The sequence below is a fragment of the Delphinapterus leucas genome, chromosome 1 (assembly GCF_059928025.1).
Source record: "Delphinapterus leucas isolate spDelLeu-1000000601 "Yukka" chromosome 1, BTC_Dleu_Yukka2, whole genome shotgun sequence".
NCBI lineage: Eukaryota > Metazoa > Chordata > Mammalia > Artiodactyla > Monodontidae > Delphinapterus > Delphinapterus leucas.
In genome coordinates, this window is record NC_143129.1 from 42,223,279 (window position 1) to 42,245,965 (window position 22,687).

The 22,687-nt window shown below is 37.5% G+C and overlaps 1 protein-coding gene and 1 pseudogene across 5 annotated transcripts in view; one reads left to right on the forward strand and one right to left on the reverse strand.

Annotated features, from left to right (window-relative positions):
- Positions 1-22,687, forward strand: part of LOC111184732 (complement receptor type 1) — a 118,987-nt gene that overhangs the window by 10,268 nt on the left and 86,032 nt on the right. For 4 of the 5 annotated variants that reach the window (XR_016392670.1, XR_016392668.1, XM_089908950.1 and 1 more), the window contains exons 2-4: positions 8,542-8,721; positions 9,336-9,435; positions 20,837-20,922. Coding sequence is in view for 2 of the 5 variants with exons in the window: in XM_089908950.1 (XP_089765076.1) it covers positions 8,542-8,721; positions 9,336-9,435; positions 20,837-20,922 (366 nt within the window). In the remaining 3 variants the exon portion in view is untranslated. Of the gene's footprint in view, positions 1-7,784; positions 8,722-9,335; positions 9,436-20,836; positions 20,923-22,687 lie in introns of all 5 variants that reach the window. The other variant, XR_016392669.1, reaches the window with a different exon arrangement.
- LOC111184594 (uncharacterized protein C9orf40 pseudogene) lies at positions 7,410-8,504 on the reverse strand (annotated as a pseudogene).

The window sequence follows — 22,687 nt, forward strand, 5'->3', positions numbered from 1 at the left end:
CAGTTAATTGATTGGTTTCAATCTATCCTCCATTATTTGAATTAATTAGTAGAGAGTGTGGGGAGGAACAAGAGATTAAAAAAAAAAGAAGAAAAAAGAGATTTTAAAAACTAAAGTAAAATGGTATTTTTCCAGCATATATTTCTTCTTGATTACATATTGATTGACTCTAAATGGTATTTTTATTACTTTAACATAAACCTATGAGGTCTTAAGGGGTAGTAGCTGAGTCTAATATTTAAAATATGCATTTAAAAATATGCTTTCATAGTTGTTGAGCTTTGTCTACAAATCATGTGCTGAAATTTCTTTGTGCTGACTTGGCAACAGACTTCCAACATAGGTTACTGCTACATCTATGAAACATATTGGAGAAAAAAAGAGAAAGCATAGAAATTTCTACAATAACTATTTTTTTTAACTCAAACACAAATTGTTTACTTTATTTCTTTAACAATAAAACAGTAATAATGACACAATAATTTAGTTGTAACAAAGCACTCAACAGAGCAAAATGAAAACAAAGCTAATTAAGGAGGCAGAGCTTCAGCTCAAGTTACTCATCTCCTTTAAACAGGAAAAACTATCATTAGTCTAGTGGTTCTCAAACAGGTCTGCTCATTTTAGGAATGGGGGGAAGGAGAACTGGTTCTTAAAAGAAATAGCTACATCCAAAGCCCACCTCAGAACAATTACATGAGAATCTCTCAGGAGTGGGGCCCATTCAAAACTTTTTGAAGTGTCGTCAGTGTTTACAACTACAAGTCTAACGTAATAAGCATTAAACACCATACCCTCAAAACAATCCAAAACCAAGGAATTTTTTAAAAAAAGAAAAGAAAAAGAAATATGATAAATTTCTTTCCTCTTATCCTGGGAAAAGGGGGAAGGAAGCACCTACTCATTTCCCCTTGTTTTTTATCCATTTTTGATTGCCCAAAGTCAAGTTTAACAAATGTTAAATATTGGAACTTATGCAAATATCCTACCCAATTAAAATTTTCACTACTTTACATTTAGAAAGCTCTTTTAAAACAATACAAGGGGGAAGGAGCTTCAAGATGGCAGAAGAGTAAGACGTGGAGAGACCTTCCCCCCCACAAATACATCAGAAGTATATCTACATGTGGAACAACTCCTACAGAACACCTACTGAACACTGGCAGAAGACCTCAGACATCCCAAAAGGGTCTCGGTGCTCTGACTGGGTGTCAGGGAAATGCCTCTGAAGTGGGAGAGCCAAGTTCAGGACATTGGTCCACCAGAGACCTCCCAGCTCCACATAATATCAAATGATGAAAAACTCCCAGAGATCTCCATCTCAACACCAACTCCACTAAACGACCAGCAAGCTACAGTGCTGGACACCCTATGCCAAACAACTAGCAAGACAGGAACACGACCCCACCCATTAGCAGAGAGGCTGCCTAAAATCATACTAAGTTCACAGACACCCCAAAACACACAGCAGATGTGGACCTGCCCACCAGAAAGACAAGATCCACCCTCATCCACCAGAACACAGGCACTAGTCCCCTCCACCAGAAAGCCTACACAACCCACTGAACCAACCTTAGCCACTGGGGACAGACACCAAAAACAACAGGAATTACGAACCTGCAGCCTGCGAAAAGGAGACCCCAAACACAGTAAGTTAAGCAAAATAAGAAGACAGAGAAACACACAGCAGATGAAGGAGCAAGGTAAAAACCCACCAGACCTAACAAATAGAGAAAATAGGCAGTCTACCTGGAAAAGAATTCAGAATAATGATAGTAAAGATGATCCAAAATCTTGGAAATAGAATGGAGAAAATACAAGAAACGTTTAACAAGGACATGGAAGAACTAAGGAGCAAACAAACAATAATGAACAACACAATAAATGAAATTAAAAATTTCTAGAAGGAATCAGTAGCAGAATAACTGAGGCAGAAGAATTGATAGGTGACCTGGAAGATAAAAGAGTGGATAACTACTGCAGAGCAGAATAAAGAAAAAAGAATGAAAAGAATTGAGGACAGTCTTAGAGGCATCTGGGACAATATTAAACACACGGACATTCGAATAATAGGGGTCCCAGAAGAAGAAGAGAAAAAGAAAGGGACTGAGAAAATATGTGAAGAGATTAGAGTTGAAAACTTCCCTAATATGGGAAAGAAAATTGTTAATCAAGTCCAGGAAGCACAGAGAGTCCCATACAGGATAAATCCAAGGAGAAACATGCCAAGACACGTATTAATCAAACTATCAAATATTAAATACAAAGAAAAAATATTAAAAGATTAAAAGCAGCAAGGGAAAAACAACAAATAACATACAAGGGAATCCCTATAAAGTTAACAGCTGATCTTTCAGCAGAAACTCTGAAAGCCAGAAGAGAGTGGCAGGACATATTTAAAGTGATGAAAGGGAAAAACTGACAACCAACATTACTATACCCAGCAAGGATCTCATTCAAATTAAATGAGAAGAGAAATTAAAATATTTACAGAGAAACAAAAGCTAAGACAATTTAGCACCACCAAACCATCTTTACAACAAATGCTAAAGGAACTTCTCTAGGCAGGAAACACAAGAGAAGGAAAAGACCTACAATAACAAACCAAAAACAATTAAGAAAATGGTAATAGGAATATACATATCAATAATTACCTTAAAGGTAAATGGATTAAATGCTCCAAACAAAAGACATAGACTGGCTGAATGGATACAAAACAAGACCCATATATATGCTGTCTACAAGAGACCCACTTCAGACCTAGGAACACATACAGATTGAAAGTGAGGGGATGGAAAAAGATATTCCATGCAAACGGAAATCAAAAGAAAGCTGGAGTAGCAATTCTCATATCTGACAAAATAGACTTTAAAACAAAGACTATTACAAGAAACAAAGAAGGACACTATATAATGATCAAAGGATCAATCCAAGAAGACGATATAACAATTGTAAATATTTATGCACCCAACATAGGAGCACCTGAATACATAAGGCAAATACTAACAGCCATAAAAGGGGAAATTGACGGTAACACAATCATAGTAGGGGACTTTAACACCCCACTTTCACCAATGGGCAGATCATCAAAAATGAAAATAAATAAGGAAACACAAGCTTTAAATGATACATTAAACCAGATGGACTTAATTGATATTTATAGGATATTCCATCCAAAAACAACAGAATACACTGTCTTCTCAAGTGCTCATGGAACATTCTTCAGGATAGATCATATCATGGGTCGCAAATCAAACCTTCATAAATTTAAGAAAATTGAAATCGTATCAAGTATATTTCCCGACCACAACACTATGAGACTAGATATCAATTACAGGAAAAAATCTGTTAAAAAACACTAAGACATGGAGGCTAAACAATACACTACTTAATAACCAAGAGATCACTGAAGAAATCAAAGAGGAATTCAAAAAATACCTAGAAGCAAATGACAATGAAAACACAAAGACGCAAAACCTACGGGATTCAGCAAAAGCAGTTCTAAGAGGGAAGTTTATAGCAATACAATCCTACCTTAAGAAACAAAAAACTTCTCAAATAAACAACCTAACCTTACACCTAAAGCAATTAGAGAAAGAAGAACAAGAAAACCACAAAGTTAGCAGAAGGAAAGAAATCATAAAGATCAGATCAGAAATACATGAAAAAGCAATGAAGGAAACAATAGCAAAGATCAATAAAACTAAAAGCTGGTTCTTTGAGAAGATAAACAAAATTGATAAGCCATTAGCCAGACTCATCAAGAACAAAAGGGAGAAAACTCAAATCAATAGAATTAGAAATGAAAAAGGAGAAGTAACAACTGACACAGCAGAAATACAAAGGATCATGAGAGACTACTACAAGCAACTATATGCCAATAAAATGGAAAACCTGGAAGAAATGGACAAATTCTTAGAAAAGCACAACTTTCCGAGACTGAACCAGGAAGAAATAGAAAATATAAACAGACCAATCACAAGCATTGAAATTGAAACTGTGATTAAAAATCTTCCAACACACAAAAGCCCAAGACCAGACGCCTTCACAGGCGAATTCTATCAAACATTTAGCGAAGAGCTAAAACCTATCGTTCTCAAACTCTTCCAAAATATAGCAGAGGGAGGAACAATCCCAAACTCATTCTACGAGGCCACCATCACCCTGATACCAAAACCAGACAAAGATGTCACAAAGAAAGAAAACTACAGGCCAATATCACTGATGATCGTAGATTCAAAAATCCTCAACAAAATACTAGAGAACAGAATCCAACAGCACGTTAAAAGGATCATACACCATGATCAACTGGGGTTTATCCCAGGAATGCAAGGATATTTCAATACACGCAATCAATCAATGTGATACACCATATTAACAAATTGAAAAATAAAAACCATATGGTCATCTCAATAGATGGAGAAAGAGCTTTCGACAAAATTCAACACCCATTTATGATAAAAACCCTTCAGAAAGGAGGCACAGAGGAAACTGACCTCAACATAATAAAGGCCATATAGGACAAACCCACAGCCAACACTGCTCTCAATTGTGAAAAACTATAACCATTTCCATGAAGATCAGGAAAAAGACAACGTTGTCCACTCTCAGCACTATTATTCAACATAGTTTTGGAAGTTTTAGCCACAGCAATCAGAGAAGAAAAAGAAATAAAAGGAATCCAAATCGGAAAAGAAGTAAAGCTGTCACTGTTTGCAGGTGACATGATACTATACATAGAGAATCCTAAAGATGCTACCAGAAAACTACTAGAGCTAATCAATGAATTTGGTAAAGTAGCAGGATACAAAATTAATGCACAGAAATCTCTGGCATTCCTATACACTAATGATGAAAAATCTGAAAGAGAAATTAAGGAAACACTCCCATTTACGGTTGCAACAAAAAGAATAAAATATTTAGGAATAAACCTACCTAAGGAAACAAAAGACCTGCATGTGGAAAACTATAAGACACTGATGAAAGTAATTAAAGCTGATACAAACAGATGGAGAGATATACCATGTTCTTGGACTGGAAGAATCAACATTGTGAAAATGACTCTACTATCCAAAGCAATCTACAGATTCAATGCAATCCCTATCAAACTACCACAGGCATTTTTCACAGAACTAGAACAAGAAATTTCACAGTTTGTATGGAAACACAAAAGACCCCGAATAGCCAAAGCAATCTTGAGAAAGAAAAATGGAGGTGGAGGAATCAGGCTCCCTGACTTCACACTATACTACAAAGCTACAGTAATCAAGACAGTATGGTACTGGCACAAAAACTGAAGTATAGATCAATGGACCAGGATAGAAAGCCCAGAGATAAGGCCACACACATATGGTCACCTTATCTTTGATAAAGGATGCAAGAATATACAATGGAGAAAAGACAGCCTTTTCAATAAGTGGTGCTGGGAAAACTGGCATGCTACATGTAAAAGAATGAAATTAGAACACTCCCTAACACCATATACCAAAATAAACTCAAAATGGATTAAATACCTAAATGTAAGGCCAGAAACTATCAAACTCTTAGAGGAAAGCATAGGCAGAACACTCTATGACATAAATCACAGCAAGATCCTTTCTGACCCACCTCCTAGAGAAATGGAAATAAAAAGAAAAATAAACAAATGGGACCCAATGAAACCTAAAAGCTTTTGCACAGCAAAGGAAACCATGAACAAGATGAAAAGACAACCCTCAGAATGGGAGAAAATATTTGCAAATGAAGCAACTGACAAAGGGTTAATCTCCAAAATTTACAAGCAGCTCATGCAACTCAATATCAAAAAAACAAACAACCCAATCCAAAAGTGGGCAGAAGACCTAAATAGACATTTCTCCAAAGAAGATATACAGATTGTGAACAAAGACATGAAAGAATGGTCAACGTCATTAATCATTAGAGAAATGCAAATCAAAACTATAATGAGATATCATCTCACCCCAGTCAGAATGGCCATCACCAAGAAATCTACAAACAGTAAATGCTGGAGAGGGTGTGGAGAAAAGGGAATACTCTTGCACTGCTGGTGGGAATGTAAATTGATACAGCCACTATGGAGAACAGTATGGAGGTTCCTTAAAAAACTACAAATAGAACTACCATACGACCCAGCAATCCCACTACTGGGCATATACCCTGAGAAAACCATAATTCAAAAAGAGTCATGCACCAAAATGTTCATTGCAGCTCTATTTACAATAGCCAGGAGATGGAAGCAACCTAAGTGTCCATCATCGGATGAATGGATAAAGAAGATGTGGCACATATATACAATGGAATATTACTCAGCCATAAAAAGAAACGAAATTGAGTTATTTGTAGTGAGGTGGATGGACCTAGAGTCTGTCATACAGAGTGAAGTAAGTCAGAAAGAGAAAAACAAATACCATATGCTAACACATATATATGGAATCTAAGAAAAAAAAAAAGGTCCTGAAGAACCTAGGGGTAAGATGGGAATAAAGACGCAGACCTACTAGAGAATGGACTTGAGGATTCGGGGAGGAGGAAGGGTAAGCTGGGACAATGTGAGAGAGTGGCATGGACATATATACACTACCAAATGTAAAATAGATAGCTAGTAGGAAGCAGCCGCATAGCACAGGGAGATTAGCTCGGTGCTTTGTGACCACCTAGAGGGGTGGGATAGGGAGGGTAGGAGTCAGGCAGACATAAGAGGGAAGAGATACTGGGAAATATGTATATGTATAGCTGATTTACTTTCTTATAAAGCAGAAACTAACACACCATCTTAAAGCAATTATACTCCAATAAAGATATTAAAAAATATAAATAAAATAAAAATTTAAAAAATAAAAAAATTAAATTAAATTAACAAAATAAAATAAAATGGATCATGGATAAGGACCTACTGTATAGCACAGGGAACTCTACTTAATACTCTGTAATGACCTATATGGGCAAAGAATCTAGAAAAGAGTGGATATATGTATATGTATAACTGATTCACTTTGCTGTACAGCAGAAACTAACACAACATTGTAAATCAACTATACCAATAACAATTTAAAAAATAAATAAGTAAATAAACTAAGGGGAGAAAAAAAAACAATACTGAGGGGAGTTCCCTGGTGCCGCCGTGGTTAAGAATCCCTCTGCCAACGCAGGGGACACGGGCTCAGCCTCTGGTCTGGGAAGATCCCACATGTCGCAGAGCAACTGAGCCCGTGAGCCACAACTACTGAGCCCGCGTGTCAGCCCTACTGAAGCCCTTGCGCCTAGAGCCTGTGCTCCGCAACAAGAGAAGCCACCACAGTGAGAAGCCTGTGCACTGCAAAGAAGAGTAGCCCCCGCTCACCGCAACTATCGAAAACCTGCGTGCAGCCAAAATAAATAAATAAAACAAAACAATACCAGGTTTCAGAAAGAATCCTCCACATTTTAAGTTTGCATAGATGTTTAAGTCAGCTATTTGTTCAACGAAGAAGAGTCGATGAAATATATTAGAAAGCATTTTATTAATAAGTTATTATAAAACAATATTCATTTCATGTAGCACAATTAACTTTTTGGTGCAAGAAGAGGAATATCTGAATGTTTCCCATCTGTTTCTAAAACTGTCAGAATTCCTTTGTATAAGATTGATATCTTCAAATTTAGAACCTAAACATAAATTTTTCTTAAGAATGCATACATAAAATACTTCTCCTGTAAATGCACTATATCTTTGACAAATTCCTATTGGGAGGTACAGTAGTGACTGCAGGCATTTATCTTTAAAACAACTTTTCCTCATTTTTCAGGTTTGGGAATGATATCACATCAAGTATGGAAAATAACTTTTTTCCTTAAGAAGACATAAATTCACTTAGAGGTGTCTCCTCAAATTCAGAAAAACCCATTTCTTCAGCTCCTTCTGTCAGGACTCCATATTAATCTCAACCACTTCATTCTTGCCCGGAAGTGTTTTTGTCGGGTTGTCGTCACTTGCACCTTCAATGTCTGACAGATCAATAGGTGGTAAAGGATTCCTCCAGCACTGGAAGTTGTTATACTGACAAAATTCTTCATTGAGCTGGCTCGGCGTGGCCCACCAGTCTCCCCGCAGGGAGTCTGCGCGCCACCGCCCCTCTCCCGGCCCGCGGGACCTCAAGGGCAGAGGCGGCTCGCCGGTCCCCAGGCCGCGGCCCTCACGCTCTGCGCCGTCCGGGGCATCGGTGTCCCCGCCGTCGCGGCGCTTGCTGGGCGAAACCGAAGGCTCAGTCATAGCCCCCGCGTCGATTTTACGCTTTCGGGGCAGCTCCGGGACGCCGAGGGGCTGCCCGGGATGCGAGACCCCCGGCGGCGGGAATCCAAAGCTGTGGCCGCGCCGGCTCCTCAGGAAAGTCGCGGAGCAGGAGCCCCTTCCAGGGCACGTGGAACGTCACGGGCTCGGCAGCACGCGGCTTGCCCGTGGGCCCCGAAGGCTCGGGCGGAGCCCGCCGGGTGCGGGACTCCCGTAGCTGTGGGAGCGGTGGGCCTCTCCACTAACTTTGAAGTCCCTGTGGTCTTGCTATCCAGGTCAATGCCAATCCCCGGTGCACCTTACATTCGCCATGCCTACAGAACTGATTGACAAAGATGAGTTTCCTGTTGGGACATCTTTGAAGTATAAATGCCGCCTTGGTTACTACAGAAGAGTGTTCTCTATCACCTGCCTGCAAAACTCTGTCTGGTCAAGCCCTGAAAACAACTGTAGGCGTAAGTAACTCTAGACTGAGGACCCCTCTGTGTCAATAATCCTTAAGATCTGATCAGTCGTTCAAAGTTTGAAACAAAGACACGTGTCTTGGTAACTTTGCCTAAGGTATAAAAAGATGTGAGAGTTATTCTTGTAGGTCATATCTTCCTACTGCTTTGAGTTCCTAGCACCTTCATTACAAGTTCATTTCATGAGAAATGACCATCACGAGGCATGACTGAGGGAAAATATCCATTCACTTGGGGTGTCCCATTTTTACAACTGAAACGAAGTAATGAATGACTCAGGAAAGGAAAGAAAAGTGTAGGTGGGGAGAGAATCCCAAACTTCAAGGCTTTTGATGTACACTGGTTGAATTACAGAGTAAGCATTTTAGTAATAAGCAGAGTTTACATCTTTCTAAGAGGCAAAAAATATGGGGATGAGATCTGGAAGGGAGGTCTTTTTGAAAGTGGTGCTTAGTAGGTGGCTGATCCTGAGGCAGTCTTGTCAGTTTCCTCAAGGTGGCAAATCTGTGGAACTACAAGAGCTATGGTCAGTTTGGGACCTTATGTATTAACAGACGTTCAGAGTATACTACACCCAGTACCCACATTCTGCTTCTTTCCCGTAGGTAAATCATGTGGATCTCTTCCAGAGCTCATAAATGGCAAAATGGACATCAACAAAGACACCCAGTTTGGATCAACTGTTAATTATTTTTGTAATGAAGGGTGAGTTGGCAGTAGCCTTGTTTGGGATGACAGTTCTAGAATTGTAACACTAGTCTCTTAACAGTAGTCTCAGAAAGGAAATTCAAACTACCTGTCCATTTAAAGCATAGCAGTAAGATTTCTAAGTAGAAGTTGTGCCTTGAATCCAGGCATTTAACTACCCTTGCAATGACTAAACATATATTTGAAAAAATAGGAAAAAACCTGTAACCATGCTAGAAATTGGAGCGGTAAGGGTAGTGTTTGCACACCAAATTAATGCACCTAAAGCCAAGTGAAGCATTTACTAGATGAGAAGGACCAGCATTCTAAAGAAGTAAGTGGAACAAACACACATATATTCTTAACTCAAAGCAATAAGAGCTAGAAATGTTGGACTCAGGAAAAAGTAGGAAAGAGTTGTTTATTTGGGATGATGGAGTAGATGTGGTGGATGGGCAAATCTTAATTGTTATAGCACCTCTCCTGAAGTGTACACAATACAGGAATCTTGCTGTGGACATACTCTTGGCTTATCTGTAGGAGAGACAACCAATTTAGGAAAGAAATAGGGACACCTTATATCTTAACTTTTCTTCTGTTTTTATTACTTATTATTACTTAAAATACATGCAAAATAACATAAGTGAAACATAAAAATAGTAATAACAATAAAATGAATTTCAATGCATATGCCACCCACCTTAAAAACCATCACTAGTACCTTTGATGCTGACTATGTGCTTTTCCCAATTTCCATTCCTTCACCTCCAAAACTTCTCCAGAAGTAACCACCATCCTGAATTTTGTTTATCCCTTGCATTTCTTTTCCATTTTTTCCCATACATAGTACTAATCATTATATTTTTAGTTATACATATTTTGAACTTTATATAAATGACATGATTTTAATGAACATCTTTGCAAACTGATTTTGATTTAATAGTTTGTTTCTGACATTCATTCATGTTGTTTTGGTTAATTCATTTTCATTTAGGATAGTGTTCTCTTGTCTGGATACAGAAGAATTTATTTCTTTTGTTGTTGTTGTTAGATATTTAGATTATTTCTAGTTAGTTTTGCTTTGTTTTGTTTTGGCTATTATAAGCATCCCTGATATAAAGATACTCATACATGTCTCCTAGTACACATGGGCAAAAGTTTCTCTAGGACAGTGGTTTTCAAACTTATTTTACCACAATCAACAACTAAGAAATATATTTGTACAGCACATACACACACATAAACAGATACACATGTATACCACATCACATACACATTTATATAAATTAAAATTGTCACACAAATATCTAACATTATACTGGAAGTTCTAGCCAGGAAATTAGTCAAGAAAAAGAAATAAAAGGCATCCAGATTGGAAAGGAGAATTAAAACAACCTCTGTTTGGAATTAAAACAGTCTCTATTTGGAGGCCAGATCAAGATGGTGGAGTAGAAAAATCCTCGCCTTCTACCACAGACATATGAAAACTACAACTACATATAGAATAACTATCTCTGAAAGTGACCTGAAGACTAGCAGAACAGATTTTCTACAACTAAGGATATAAAGAAAAGGCCACATTGAGATGAAGAGGAGGGGAAGAGATGTGGTCTAGTCAGAACACACCCCCCTCCAATGCAGTGACCCACAAGCCAGAAGAAAATCACAACCATGGGGATCCCCCCTGAGGAGTGAGGGGTCCAAGACCCACACTGGGCTCCCCAACCTGGGGCACCTGCACCGGGAAGACAAACCACCATAGTGTCTGGCTTTGAAAACCAGCAGGCTTATGTTTCAGGGGAGCCAGAGGGCAGCGGGAGACTGCTCTTGAAGGGCTCACTTGCTCTGGGTCCCAGCACAGACAGAGCAGCAGCTTAAAAAATGCCTTGGCTTTATGAGGAGGAGATTTATTGATTAATTCTGGGGCAGGTACCAGGGGATGGAAGTGCTGGTAGGTGCCATTTTTTTTCTCTCCTTACACCTAGCTGGCCCAGTGCTGGTAGGTGCCTTTCTGTTACTCTCCATCAACATAGGTAACACTGTGTGCCCCACCCCAACGTTCCCCTAAGTACCTGCCCAGCCCAACCCACCTGCCTCAACCAGTCCCTCTAAAGAAGCTCCTACCCCATCCTACCTGGTACATGGTTCTGCCCAGGACCAGTGCTCCTCCAAAGTGGCTCACATTCTGGGGACCTAGCCCTTCCCACTAGCGAGCCCACAGAAGTTGCAACCAGGCCTCACAGACAGCTGGGCTGGGGATCAGCCCTGCCTACCAGTGTGTCTGTAGAAGCCATGGCCTAAACACAACAGGAGGATGCAGGCAGCCCATGCAGGGGATAGCCTTGAGCACCTGGCTTGGGTGACCAGGGGGGATTATGCCACTGGGCTCTACATAACACTGTCTACATAAGGCCACTCTTTTAAGGTTGGGAGATGTAGCTGATGTACCTAATGGATAAAAGCAAACACCTAGAGTTAGGCAAAATAGGAGACAAAGGAATACCTTCCAAGTGAAAGAACAAGATAAAACCCCAGAAAAAGAAATATACAAGATGGAGATAAGCAATTTACAAGATAAAGAGTTCAAAGTAATAGTCATAAAGATGCTCATCAAACTCAGGAGAAGAATGGATGAACAAAGTGAGAACTTCAACAAAGAGATAGAAAATATAAACAAGAGCCAATCAGAACTGAAGAATACAATAACTGAAATGAAAAATACATTAGAGGGAATCAATTACAGAATAGAGGATGCAGAAGAACAGATCAGTGGTCTGGAAGACAGAGTAGTGGAAATCACCCAATTGGAACAGCGAAAAGAAAAAAAGGAATTAAAAAATGAAGATAGCCTTAGGAACCTCTGAGACTACATCAAGCATACTAACATTTTCATTAGAGGGGGCCCAGAAGGAGAAAAGAGAAAGAAAGGGACAGAAAGCCTATTTGAAAAGATAATGGCTGGAAACTTCCCTAACCTGGCAAAGGAAACATACGTTAAAATCCAGGAAGCACAGAGAGTCCCAAACAAGATGAAGCCAAAGAGACCCACACGAAGATACACTGCAATTAAAACGTCAAAAGTTAAAGAGAGAATCTTAAAAGGAACAAGAAATAAACAAGTTATGTACAAGGAAACCCCCATAAGACTATCAACTGATTTTTAGGCAGAAACTTTACAGGCCAGAAGGGACTGGCACAATATTTTCAAAGTGCTGAAAGGAAAAGACTTATAAGAATATTTACCCAACAAATTTATCATTCAGAATTGAAGGAGAGATGGAGCCTCCCAGACAAGCAAAAGCTAAAAGTTCATCACCACTAAACTAAACTTGTAAAAGCTTTACAAGAAATGTTAAAGGAACTTCTTTGAATGGAAAAGAAAAGGCCATAACTAGAAACAAAAAAAAAATTATGAAGGGAAAAATATCTCACTAGTAAAGGCAAACACAGAGTTAAGGTAGTGGATCTACCACTTATAAAGCTAGTATGAAGTTTAAAAGACAAAGTTAGTAAAATCCATCTAAATCTAAAATAAATAGTTAAGCAATACACAGAATGAAAGGATGTAAAATATGATGTAAAAAACATAAAATGGGGGAAGGAGTAAAAATGCAGTGCTTTTAGAATGTGCTCCAACTTAAGCAACCATCGAATTAAAATAGGCTGCTGTATACATAGGTTGCTATATGTAAATCTCATGGTAACTACAAACCAAAAACCTATAACACAAAATATAAAGAGAAAAGAATACAGACATAAAGCTAGAGAGAATCATGCAATCACATGGGAAGAGAACAAGAGAAGAAGAAAGGAACAGAGAAGAACTACAAAAACAACCATAAAACAATTAACAATATGACAAAAAGTACTTACCTATCAGTAATTACTTTAAATGTAAATGAGTGAAATACTCTAATCAAAAGATACAATGTTCTTGGATTGGAAGAATCAATATTGTGAAAATGACTATACTACCCAAAGCAATCTACAGATTCAATGCAATCCCTATCAAATTACCAATGGCATTTTTCACAGAAGTAGAAGAAAAAAATTAAAAATATGTATGGAAACACAATAGACCCCAAATAGCCAAAGCAATCTTGAGAAAGAAAAACAGAGCTGGAGGAATCAGGCTTCCTGATTTCACACTATACTACAAAGCTATTGTAATCAAGACAATATGGTACTGGCATCAAAACAGAAATATAGATCAATGGTACAGGATAGAAAGCCCAGAGATAAACTCACACAGCTATGTTCACCTAATCTATGACAAAGGAGGCAAGAATATACAATGGAGAAAAGACAGTCTCTTCAATAAGTGGTACTGGGAAAGGAATGAAATTAGAACACTCCCTAACACCATATGCAAAAATAAACTCAAAATGGATTAAAGACCAAATATAAGGCCAGAAACTATAAAACTCTTAGAGGAAAACAGGCAGAACACTCTTTTACATAAATCACAGCAGGATCTTTTTTGACCCACCTCCTAGAGAAATGAAAATAAATACAAAAATAAACAAATGGGACCTAATGAAACTTCAAAGCTTTTGCACAGCAAAGGAAACCATAAACAAGATGAAAAGACAACCCTCAGAATAGGAGAAAATATTTGCAAACGAAGCAACTGGCAAAGGATTAATCTCCAAAATGTACAAGCAGCTCATGCAACTCAATATCAAAAAAACAAACAACCCAATCCAAAAATAGGCAGGAGACCTAAACAGACATTTCTCCAAAGAAGACACACAGATGGCCAAGAAGCACATGAAAAGCTGCTCAACATCACTAATTATTAGAGAAATGCAAATCAAAACTACAATGAGGTATCACCTCACACCAGTCAGAATGGCCATCATAAAAAAATCTACAAACAATAAATGCTGGAGAGGGTGTGGAGAAAAGAGAACTTCTTGCACTGTTGGTGGAATGTAAATTGATACAGCCACTATGGAGAACAGTATGGTTACTTAAAAAAACTAAAAATAGAACTACCATATGATCCAGCAATCCCACTGCTGGGCATATACCCTGAAAAAACCATAATTCAAAAAGACACATGCACCCCAATATTCATTGCAACACTATCTACAATACCAGGGCATGGAAGCAATATAAATGTCCATCAACAGATGAATGGATAAAGAAGATGTGGCACATATATACAATGGAATATTACTCAGCCATAAAAAGGAATGAAATTGGGTCATTTGTAGAGATGTGCATAGACCTAGAGTCTCTCATACAGAATGAAGTAAGTCAGAAAGAGAAAAACAAATATTGTATATTGAGGCATATATGTGGAATCTAGAAAAATGGTACAGGTACATATTTGCAGAGCAGGAATAGAGACGTAGACATAGAGAACGGATGTGTTGACATGTGGGGGGGAAAGGGAGTTGGGATGAATTGAGAGATTGGGACTGACATATATACACTACCATGTGTAAAATAGCTAGCTAGTGGGAAACTGCAGTGAGGCACAGGGAGCTCAGCTCGGTGCTCTGTGGTGACCTAGATGGGTGGGATGGAGGGGGGTGGGAGGGAGGTCAGAGACGGAGGGGATATGTATATACATATAGCTGATTCACTTTGTTGTGCAGCAGAAACCAATGCAACATTGTAAAGCAACTATACCCCAATTAAAAAAAAAAAGATACAGGGTGGCTGAATGGATTAAGAAAACAAGACCCATATATATGCTGTCTACAAGAGACTCACTTCAAATCTAAAGGCACACACAGGCTGAAAGTGAAAGGATAGAAAAAGATATCCCACACAAATGTAAACAAAAAGAAAGCTGGAACAGCAAGACTTATATTAGACAAAATACACTTTAAAACAAAGACTGTAACAGAAGACACAGAAGGACATTACACAATGATAAAGGGATAAACCCAAGAAGAGGACATAACATAAATATATCTATGACAATAGTCAAGATATGGAAGCAACCTAAGTGTCATTGATAGGTAAATGGATAAAGAAGATGGAGTATATATACAAAATAATATCACTCAGCCATAAAAAAGAATGAAATCTTGTCATTTGTGACAACATGAATGGACCTAGAGGGCATTATGTTAAGTGAAATAAGTTAGGCAAAGAAAGACAAATATGATTTCACTTATATGTGGAATCCAAAAAACAAAACAAATGAACAAACAAAACAAAGCAAAGCAGAAATGGACTCACAGATACAGAGAACAAACTGGTGGTCATCAAAGGGAAGGGGGATAGGGGGTTGGGTGAAACAGGTAAAGGAGATCAAGAGGTATAAACTTCCAGTTATAAAATAAATAAATCACAGGATGTAATGTACAGCATAGAGAATATAGGCAGTAATATTGTAGTAACTGCATCATGACAGATGGTTACTAGGCTTATTGTGGTGATCAATTCAATATATACATATATACACATGTATATGTATATATATAATATGTCAAATCACCATGTTGTACATCTGAAATTAATACAATATTGTATGCCAACTCTAGTTCAATCAAAAAAAGAAAAGAAAAAGAAAAGAAAAAATATTGTATTGTATGCCAACAAACAATATTGTATGCCAACTCTAGTTCAATCAAAAAAAGAAAAGAAAAAGAAAAGAAAAAAGAAAAGAAAAAAGAAAACCTCTGTTTGCAAATGACATATCTGGTATAGAAAATGCTAAGGAATGCACACACACACACAAATATGTTATAGCTAATAAATAGTTCATCAAGATCTCAGGATACAAGTTATCAGATGATTTATTTTTAACATGGGTGTTTCATTGATGTAAAGGAAGATTATTTTTAGAGAGGGATTTAAGAACATAATTATATCTAAAATCACAGAGTATAACAAGAAATCTTGAAATTAAGAAAATTTTAAAGTGCTAGACTTATAGTCAGTGTCTCATTCTTGACCTCAAAAGTTGGAGAAAACAAATTCATGTGTATTTTTAATGGATGTTACCCTGGTAGGGTAAAAAATAATTTCCAACTGAACAAAAGTAAACAAATTAATCCATGTAGCAAAATAGAGGGAAGAAAATGTTACACTTTCTTCATATAAGTTGGGGGCACAATTAGGGTATTTTTGTTTTTTCCTTTTAGAAATTTGTTTTATAAAAATGAGATCATGTTCATTGTAATCAGGATGTAAAGCAAATTTGTTGTTTTTCTACATGAAGATTTTCTGCCTAGTATATCTATTACCTTTCTTGAATAACCTATAGAATTTAAAAGTACATTCTCTCACCGTAGAGTACAAAGTTGAAAACCAATCTACTAAAAGGGCTTCGGTTTATATTATTCAAATCTTCAACATCTTTACTTCAAAGCATATTATTAAGTTAAAGTAATTTTAAGTATATTATAATGGTATATTATAAAATACAGAGCTCAAGAGTAGAATGGGAAGTCCAGAAATAGACTCAAATTTGTAAAAGAGGGAATTATATGAAGGTATCATGCAGCATTTCAAAGCAGTAAGCAAACTAGTATTTTTTATTTATGTTAAATAATTAGCACATTTTATGCACCACAAAAAATTTCATATTGATCAAAGAATTACATGTTATATGTGACACCTAAATAAAATGAAATAAAAAAATAATAAATATGTATCAGATTTAGGAACATTTCAAGTCAGTGGGTTCATTTCAAGCAAAGGCAGAATCCACAGAGAGGTTAATAGAATTGACACATATACAAATACTAAAAACAAATAAAATACAAATGAAAAACCACAAAAATATATAAAAAGCCCTTAGAAACAAAATATGAACACCTAAATAGAGAAATGATTAAAAGATACAAAGTGGCAATTAACAAAAGAAAAAGGTACAAATTGTAAATACATGTGGAAGAGTCTGGCCTTGCTATTAATAAAATTAATACAAATGAAAATAACAATAATATGCTACTTTAACCACTTATTCGATCCAAAAGTATTTATTCAGAGCTCACAAATACTAAGAATAGGTACTATTCTGGAAGCTGGAGATATAGCAATAAACAAAATACACAAAAATCCCTCTGTGTAGCTGTTAGTTTTGAAGTTCAGGGTAATGGGCATTGACATAAACTCCTAGTAGCACTATAAATTGATACAAATTTATACCATTTAACACAATTTAGGCAATACACTTTTGCCAAGAAGTCAGACTTAACAGTCTTCCTTTTTGAAGTCTTTTAGACTCTAAAAGCTTGGAAAGGTTGGAATGGAAAACATCTTAATGTTCAACAACAGGGGATTATTTGAGTAAATTATGGTCCATTCATGTGATGGAATATTATTCTGCCAATAAAAATATTGGGGATTGATTATATTTGCTGGGGTTTGAGGGATTCCAATAAACAATACATATATCTTCACCACGAAATTTCTGGACCAGCTGAGGAATCAGACAGATGAAGATCAAATTATATCTTTATTGCTGAAAGAGATTAGTAGAGAATATAACTTTAGGTCAGGGCTAAATGACCTAATTTTTAAAATCCCATAATTAAATGTAATTACCTGTTCTCAGACACAGCTGGACAACTGTAAGCTTCCCGCATCCATCCCATCCCCACCACCACTAACCACAGGGGGTAGGAGAGGCCCCTTAGCACATGGCAGAGAATATACATCCTCTCTGCAGGCATGAAGAGTGGGAATGAGGCACAAGATGCAGAAGTTTGAGATGAATTGCCCTATACTTCTCCCAAACTCACCAGTCTGAGAACTCATGATGGGTAGGTAGGGGTAAACAGAGAACCCAGGACTGTCGATCTCAATAAGGCCCCAGGAGGAAATCTGAAAAGCAAATGTAGGTGTCCTACCCAACAATATTGTATATAATGAAAACAGTTTTAGGATAGATGTTATATTTAAAGAAGGTGAGACCCCAAAGGGACTGTTCTGTGCAAGGAAAGGAGAGGAAGTTGCTTGTTTTCCCAGAGAAGAAGGAGGAGAAAGACAAGTGAGGGTTGGAATAAAATGCCTAATGGCATTCCCTTCCCAGTGTAACACTCCCTAAAACTTCCCCCAAATGCAACAACAAATGCTTTGAGCAAGTGGATTTGTGGGAGAAACCCACAAAAATCCTGGGCATGGCTGCTAGATGAAATGTAGTGCAGAACCCAAAGCCAGTAGGGAGGGACACAGGAAAGTGGAAGCAGAGAGGAGTATGGGGAAATTAGCCCTAAGACACACAGTAATCATGTGTGTGGAAGAGGACTCTCACACAGCTGTGAAATACAGGTCCTGGCCCAGTTTAACCTACACCTACTTGACAGCTGACATCCATGTTACATGTATATCTCTTCATGTAAGAAACTGAAAGAATTTTCTGTAAGTTCTTGACCCAGAGTATGGTGCACAGACCAGCAATGTCAGCATCTCCTGGGAGCTTGTTAGAAATGCAGAATTTTCATACCCACTGAATCAGAATCATATTTTCACAAGATCCCCTGGTGATTTCTATGCAAATAAAACTTTGGAGAAGCACTTCTCTAAACCATTAACTATGTTGTAAGATACAGTTTAGGTAATTTTTTTCCATTACTGGAATTTTCTGTATCTTTCACATTTTTTCTACAATGACTGAGTATTAACTTTTGTAATCGGCTTTTAAAGAGCTGTTACTGAACTTCCAGTTCCAGATTCACTTTTCTCTGCTTCTCTCTCTACACATAACTAAATACCCTAGAAATTGTTCAACATACAACCATAAAAGGACCACAAAAGGTAGAAAGAAAGTGGACTGGCTAGGGACCCCAGAACTTAAAGAATGACCCTGCAGCGGGTTCCCTGCATTTTCTTTTTATCTCTCAGGATGGGTGCTATAGAAGACTGTAAGCCAGAACAGTCAACAAGCAGAGAGAGAGAGAAGCCTACTCCCCTGTTAAAGGACTGGGGAAGGGAAAGCTCAGCAGGGATGTAGTAAGGAGACCCATACTTCGTGATAGTGGTGGCCCAATCTGCCTAAATTAGCAGCATAAGGAGAAATTGGGGATGGGGGAAGTCTATCCTTCCCATGTCACACACACATGGGAAGCAGCAGGTCCCAGTCCACCAGCAGCTGTGTCAATAGCGGAACCTGGGTGCGCTGACATATCTCATGCCCCCGCATGTGAGCCTTATTCTGCCTGCAATGGCAGCATCAGCAGAGCCTGGTTGGTGAGACCTAGACTTCAAGATAGCAGCAGGTGGGCTCCTCCACTCACATCAGACATGGGATTGGTAACTTATTTGTCTGGCTTCTTGGAGGCACCTCTGTGCATTTGTCCTCAAGTGGTCTTATGGATGTCTTTCAGAAAATGGTTATTTTATATGATTTGTTATGGAATTTGTTCTAATAAATCATTCTTCTATCATGTGGCAACATGCAAAAAAATAAAACAAAACAAAACGTTTTAGAAGAATTGCTGACTCAAGTTAGAACTTGCTTCACCATTTTTATCCCAATCCTCTTGATTAGAAAATCTAAAAGAGCACTTTAAGAAATAATCTTTATGAAGTCGAAAACCAGAGGGGTCTCCATGATTCTCCGCTCCTATGGCAAACAGGAAGGAAGAGGTGCACACGTAGTGGAAAGACTGCAGCTTTCCTTTACTCCATTTGTTATCTATTTGTGTGTATGTGTGTTTGCAGTGCCATTTAGAATATCTTCATTTTTGATGGTGTACTGGAAGGCATTAAAAACCTGAAAACAATACTGAAGGCATTAATAAATACAACATAACCACTGCTTCGATGTAACAGTGCTTCAGGTTTCTTCAAGAACATCCACAGCTCTTTTCATTTGATCTCCATTTGACCCATTTTGATGTTTGAATAAAGTTTGTGCTGCCATAGTTTCTTATATATTCATAAGGCAGTGTTCTCAGCTATACCAAATAACACTTGACTGTTATTTGACACTATTTGTCTTAACCTGTAGTAGTATCAAGTTCGGCCTTACTCTCCACCAATTTTCATGAATGGTTCAGCCCAACACACCATGACTATAGAAAATTTCAGTTGAAGTAAAAATAAATGTCATCAGTTTTTCCAAATTGTATGGCAAACTTTGAACAGCTTGCGGTGTACTGATTGAGAATTTCTGCCTTTAACGTTTATAATATAAAATAAGTGTTCAACTGTTTTTGTCTTGCTTGGATTTCCTTTGGTTATAGTTTGATGAGTCATATTTATCTTAGATGTATATAAAAAATGTGCCTTAACCTAATAAAGAAGAGAGATCTCATCTAATTTAGAAGGCATGAAGAAGATAATTTTAAAGTTCAAATAAAGACACAAAAGTTGGGAAAGCAATAGTACTTTGACAAATGGAAATTCTCCTTCTAAATTCTCCAAGATTGTAATCTCTTGTAAGCAGCAATTTAAACAGGATTAAGTGTTTATTTAGAATATAACATTCATTATTCTTTGCCTCTAGATACCGACTCATTGGTAAATCCTCTGCTGCATGCATCATCTCTGGCAACTCTGTCACCTGGGATAATGACCCACCTATTTGTGAGAGTGAGTTGAAATATTCTTTTCTATCACCTTTACCAATAAATTCTCACTTTCCCCCTGGAGTTATAAAAATCTTAATTGATTTTTGCATTCTGTCATTCAGATGGCTGCAGACAGCTATAATGGTCTCAAAAATACATGTGGGGTCCTGGCAACTGTTTTCTTAAGTTCATCTTTATCCTGGGTTGTGCCTTTTCTGAACCTCGGGACTTAAATGCATAAAAGTCTTCAAACTTTATTTTTACTTCAATTAATTTGGAATTATGTTGGTTCTGCCATCCCCAGTATAATAACCATCCTGCTTAGAAAATTAGTAAAGATTTTTAAAGTGATACTCTTTGAGGTTTGATGAAGCTGTGGAGGAATTCACACTTTCATATGCCAATGGTTCAACACACTCTCTTGAAAGTCATAATGTAATATAAGCCTCAAAAATGGGCTTATATTTTGACCCGCTTCTTAGAATTTATACTTAGGAAATAAACAGATTGTAAACTTTTTATTGCAGCATACTTTATAATGGCAAACATGTTAAACTAACCTAAATGCACTGCATGGTCCCTAATATGGTTTGGAAATAACCTATTGGAAGCAAAAAGACATGTCAAAAGTGACTACAGAGAATTCCCTAAGAAGCATAAAATAGCCATGCAGAATTAGAAGAAATACATCCATACACTGAAAATTTATTCAGCCATAAAAAGATATTATGGAAAAGCACTTAATATTTATAAAGATGATTATTATATATATTTCTGTGAAGAAAATCAGATGACAAAATAGTATGTTTTATACACAATTTATACAAGACTATAGAAGATCTCATTATTAAAAATAATACACCTTGACATATTTCCATTTTTTTGTCTCTATCTATAATTCTGTAACCTTTTCTATATCCAACCCTGACAAGTGGCTTTAAGCCTCCTTGGTGAAGGGTAGGGAGGAAACTTACAGTATACATTTTTGGCTGTGCAGCAGTTGCTTCCTCTTCCTCAAGAAGAGCCAGTCTCCTGTTTTATTGAAGCTGCTCTGGGTCTCTAAACTGGTTCTCAAGTCTTAGAATTGGTTGATAAATAACCACAACTCTCTTTTGTAGTGATTCAAGTCAGGCTTCTGTTCACTAGACCTAAATCTTCTCTGCTAATACAAATCAACTAAAACTTTAGACCAGTATCCATCTACTTCAGTTTTAGAGATTCCATGATCAATGAGCCAATGATAAAGATCTTTGCAGGAAAATCATTCTGATTTCTGCTTCAGTTGTCTCTGACAGTTAAGTGTTACCACTTGGCCTCTGCAACCCTGAGGTCCTTTCATCCCCATTGGATTCAGGTAACTCCATTTAATAGCTACCATTCCCACTGTCATTCCTGGCCTATGGAGAATAGCCATCACAGAGTTCTTCAAGGATGCTGAAACTTTTGCATAAATGTATTTCTCAAAGCCTTGGGTAAAAGGTCTCACTTTCAACCTATGTGCACCATGGAGACAATTAGGGAGTAGATGAACAGGTCTTACATAATAAATCCACTCTAGCATTCCTAAGCCCCTAGGCCACAGGATGTTTTCCTCTGCAGTACACTAATGTTCTGCTTTTCAACTTCATTCTGTTAGGCCACACTCAAACTAACACATTGAATTCAGAATCTCAATTCTTTTGCTGTATTTTATACTTTCTCACAGGTCATAAGTTTTATTTCCCCAAATCTCCCTGGTGCTGTCAGGGCTTGAATCTGGTTAGAGGACTAGAAACAATGCAAGGTGG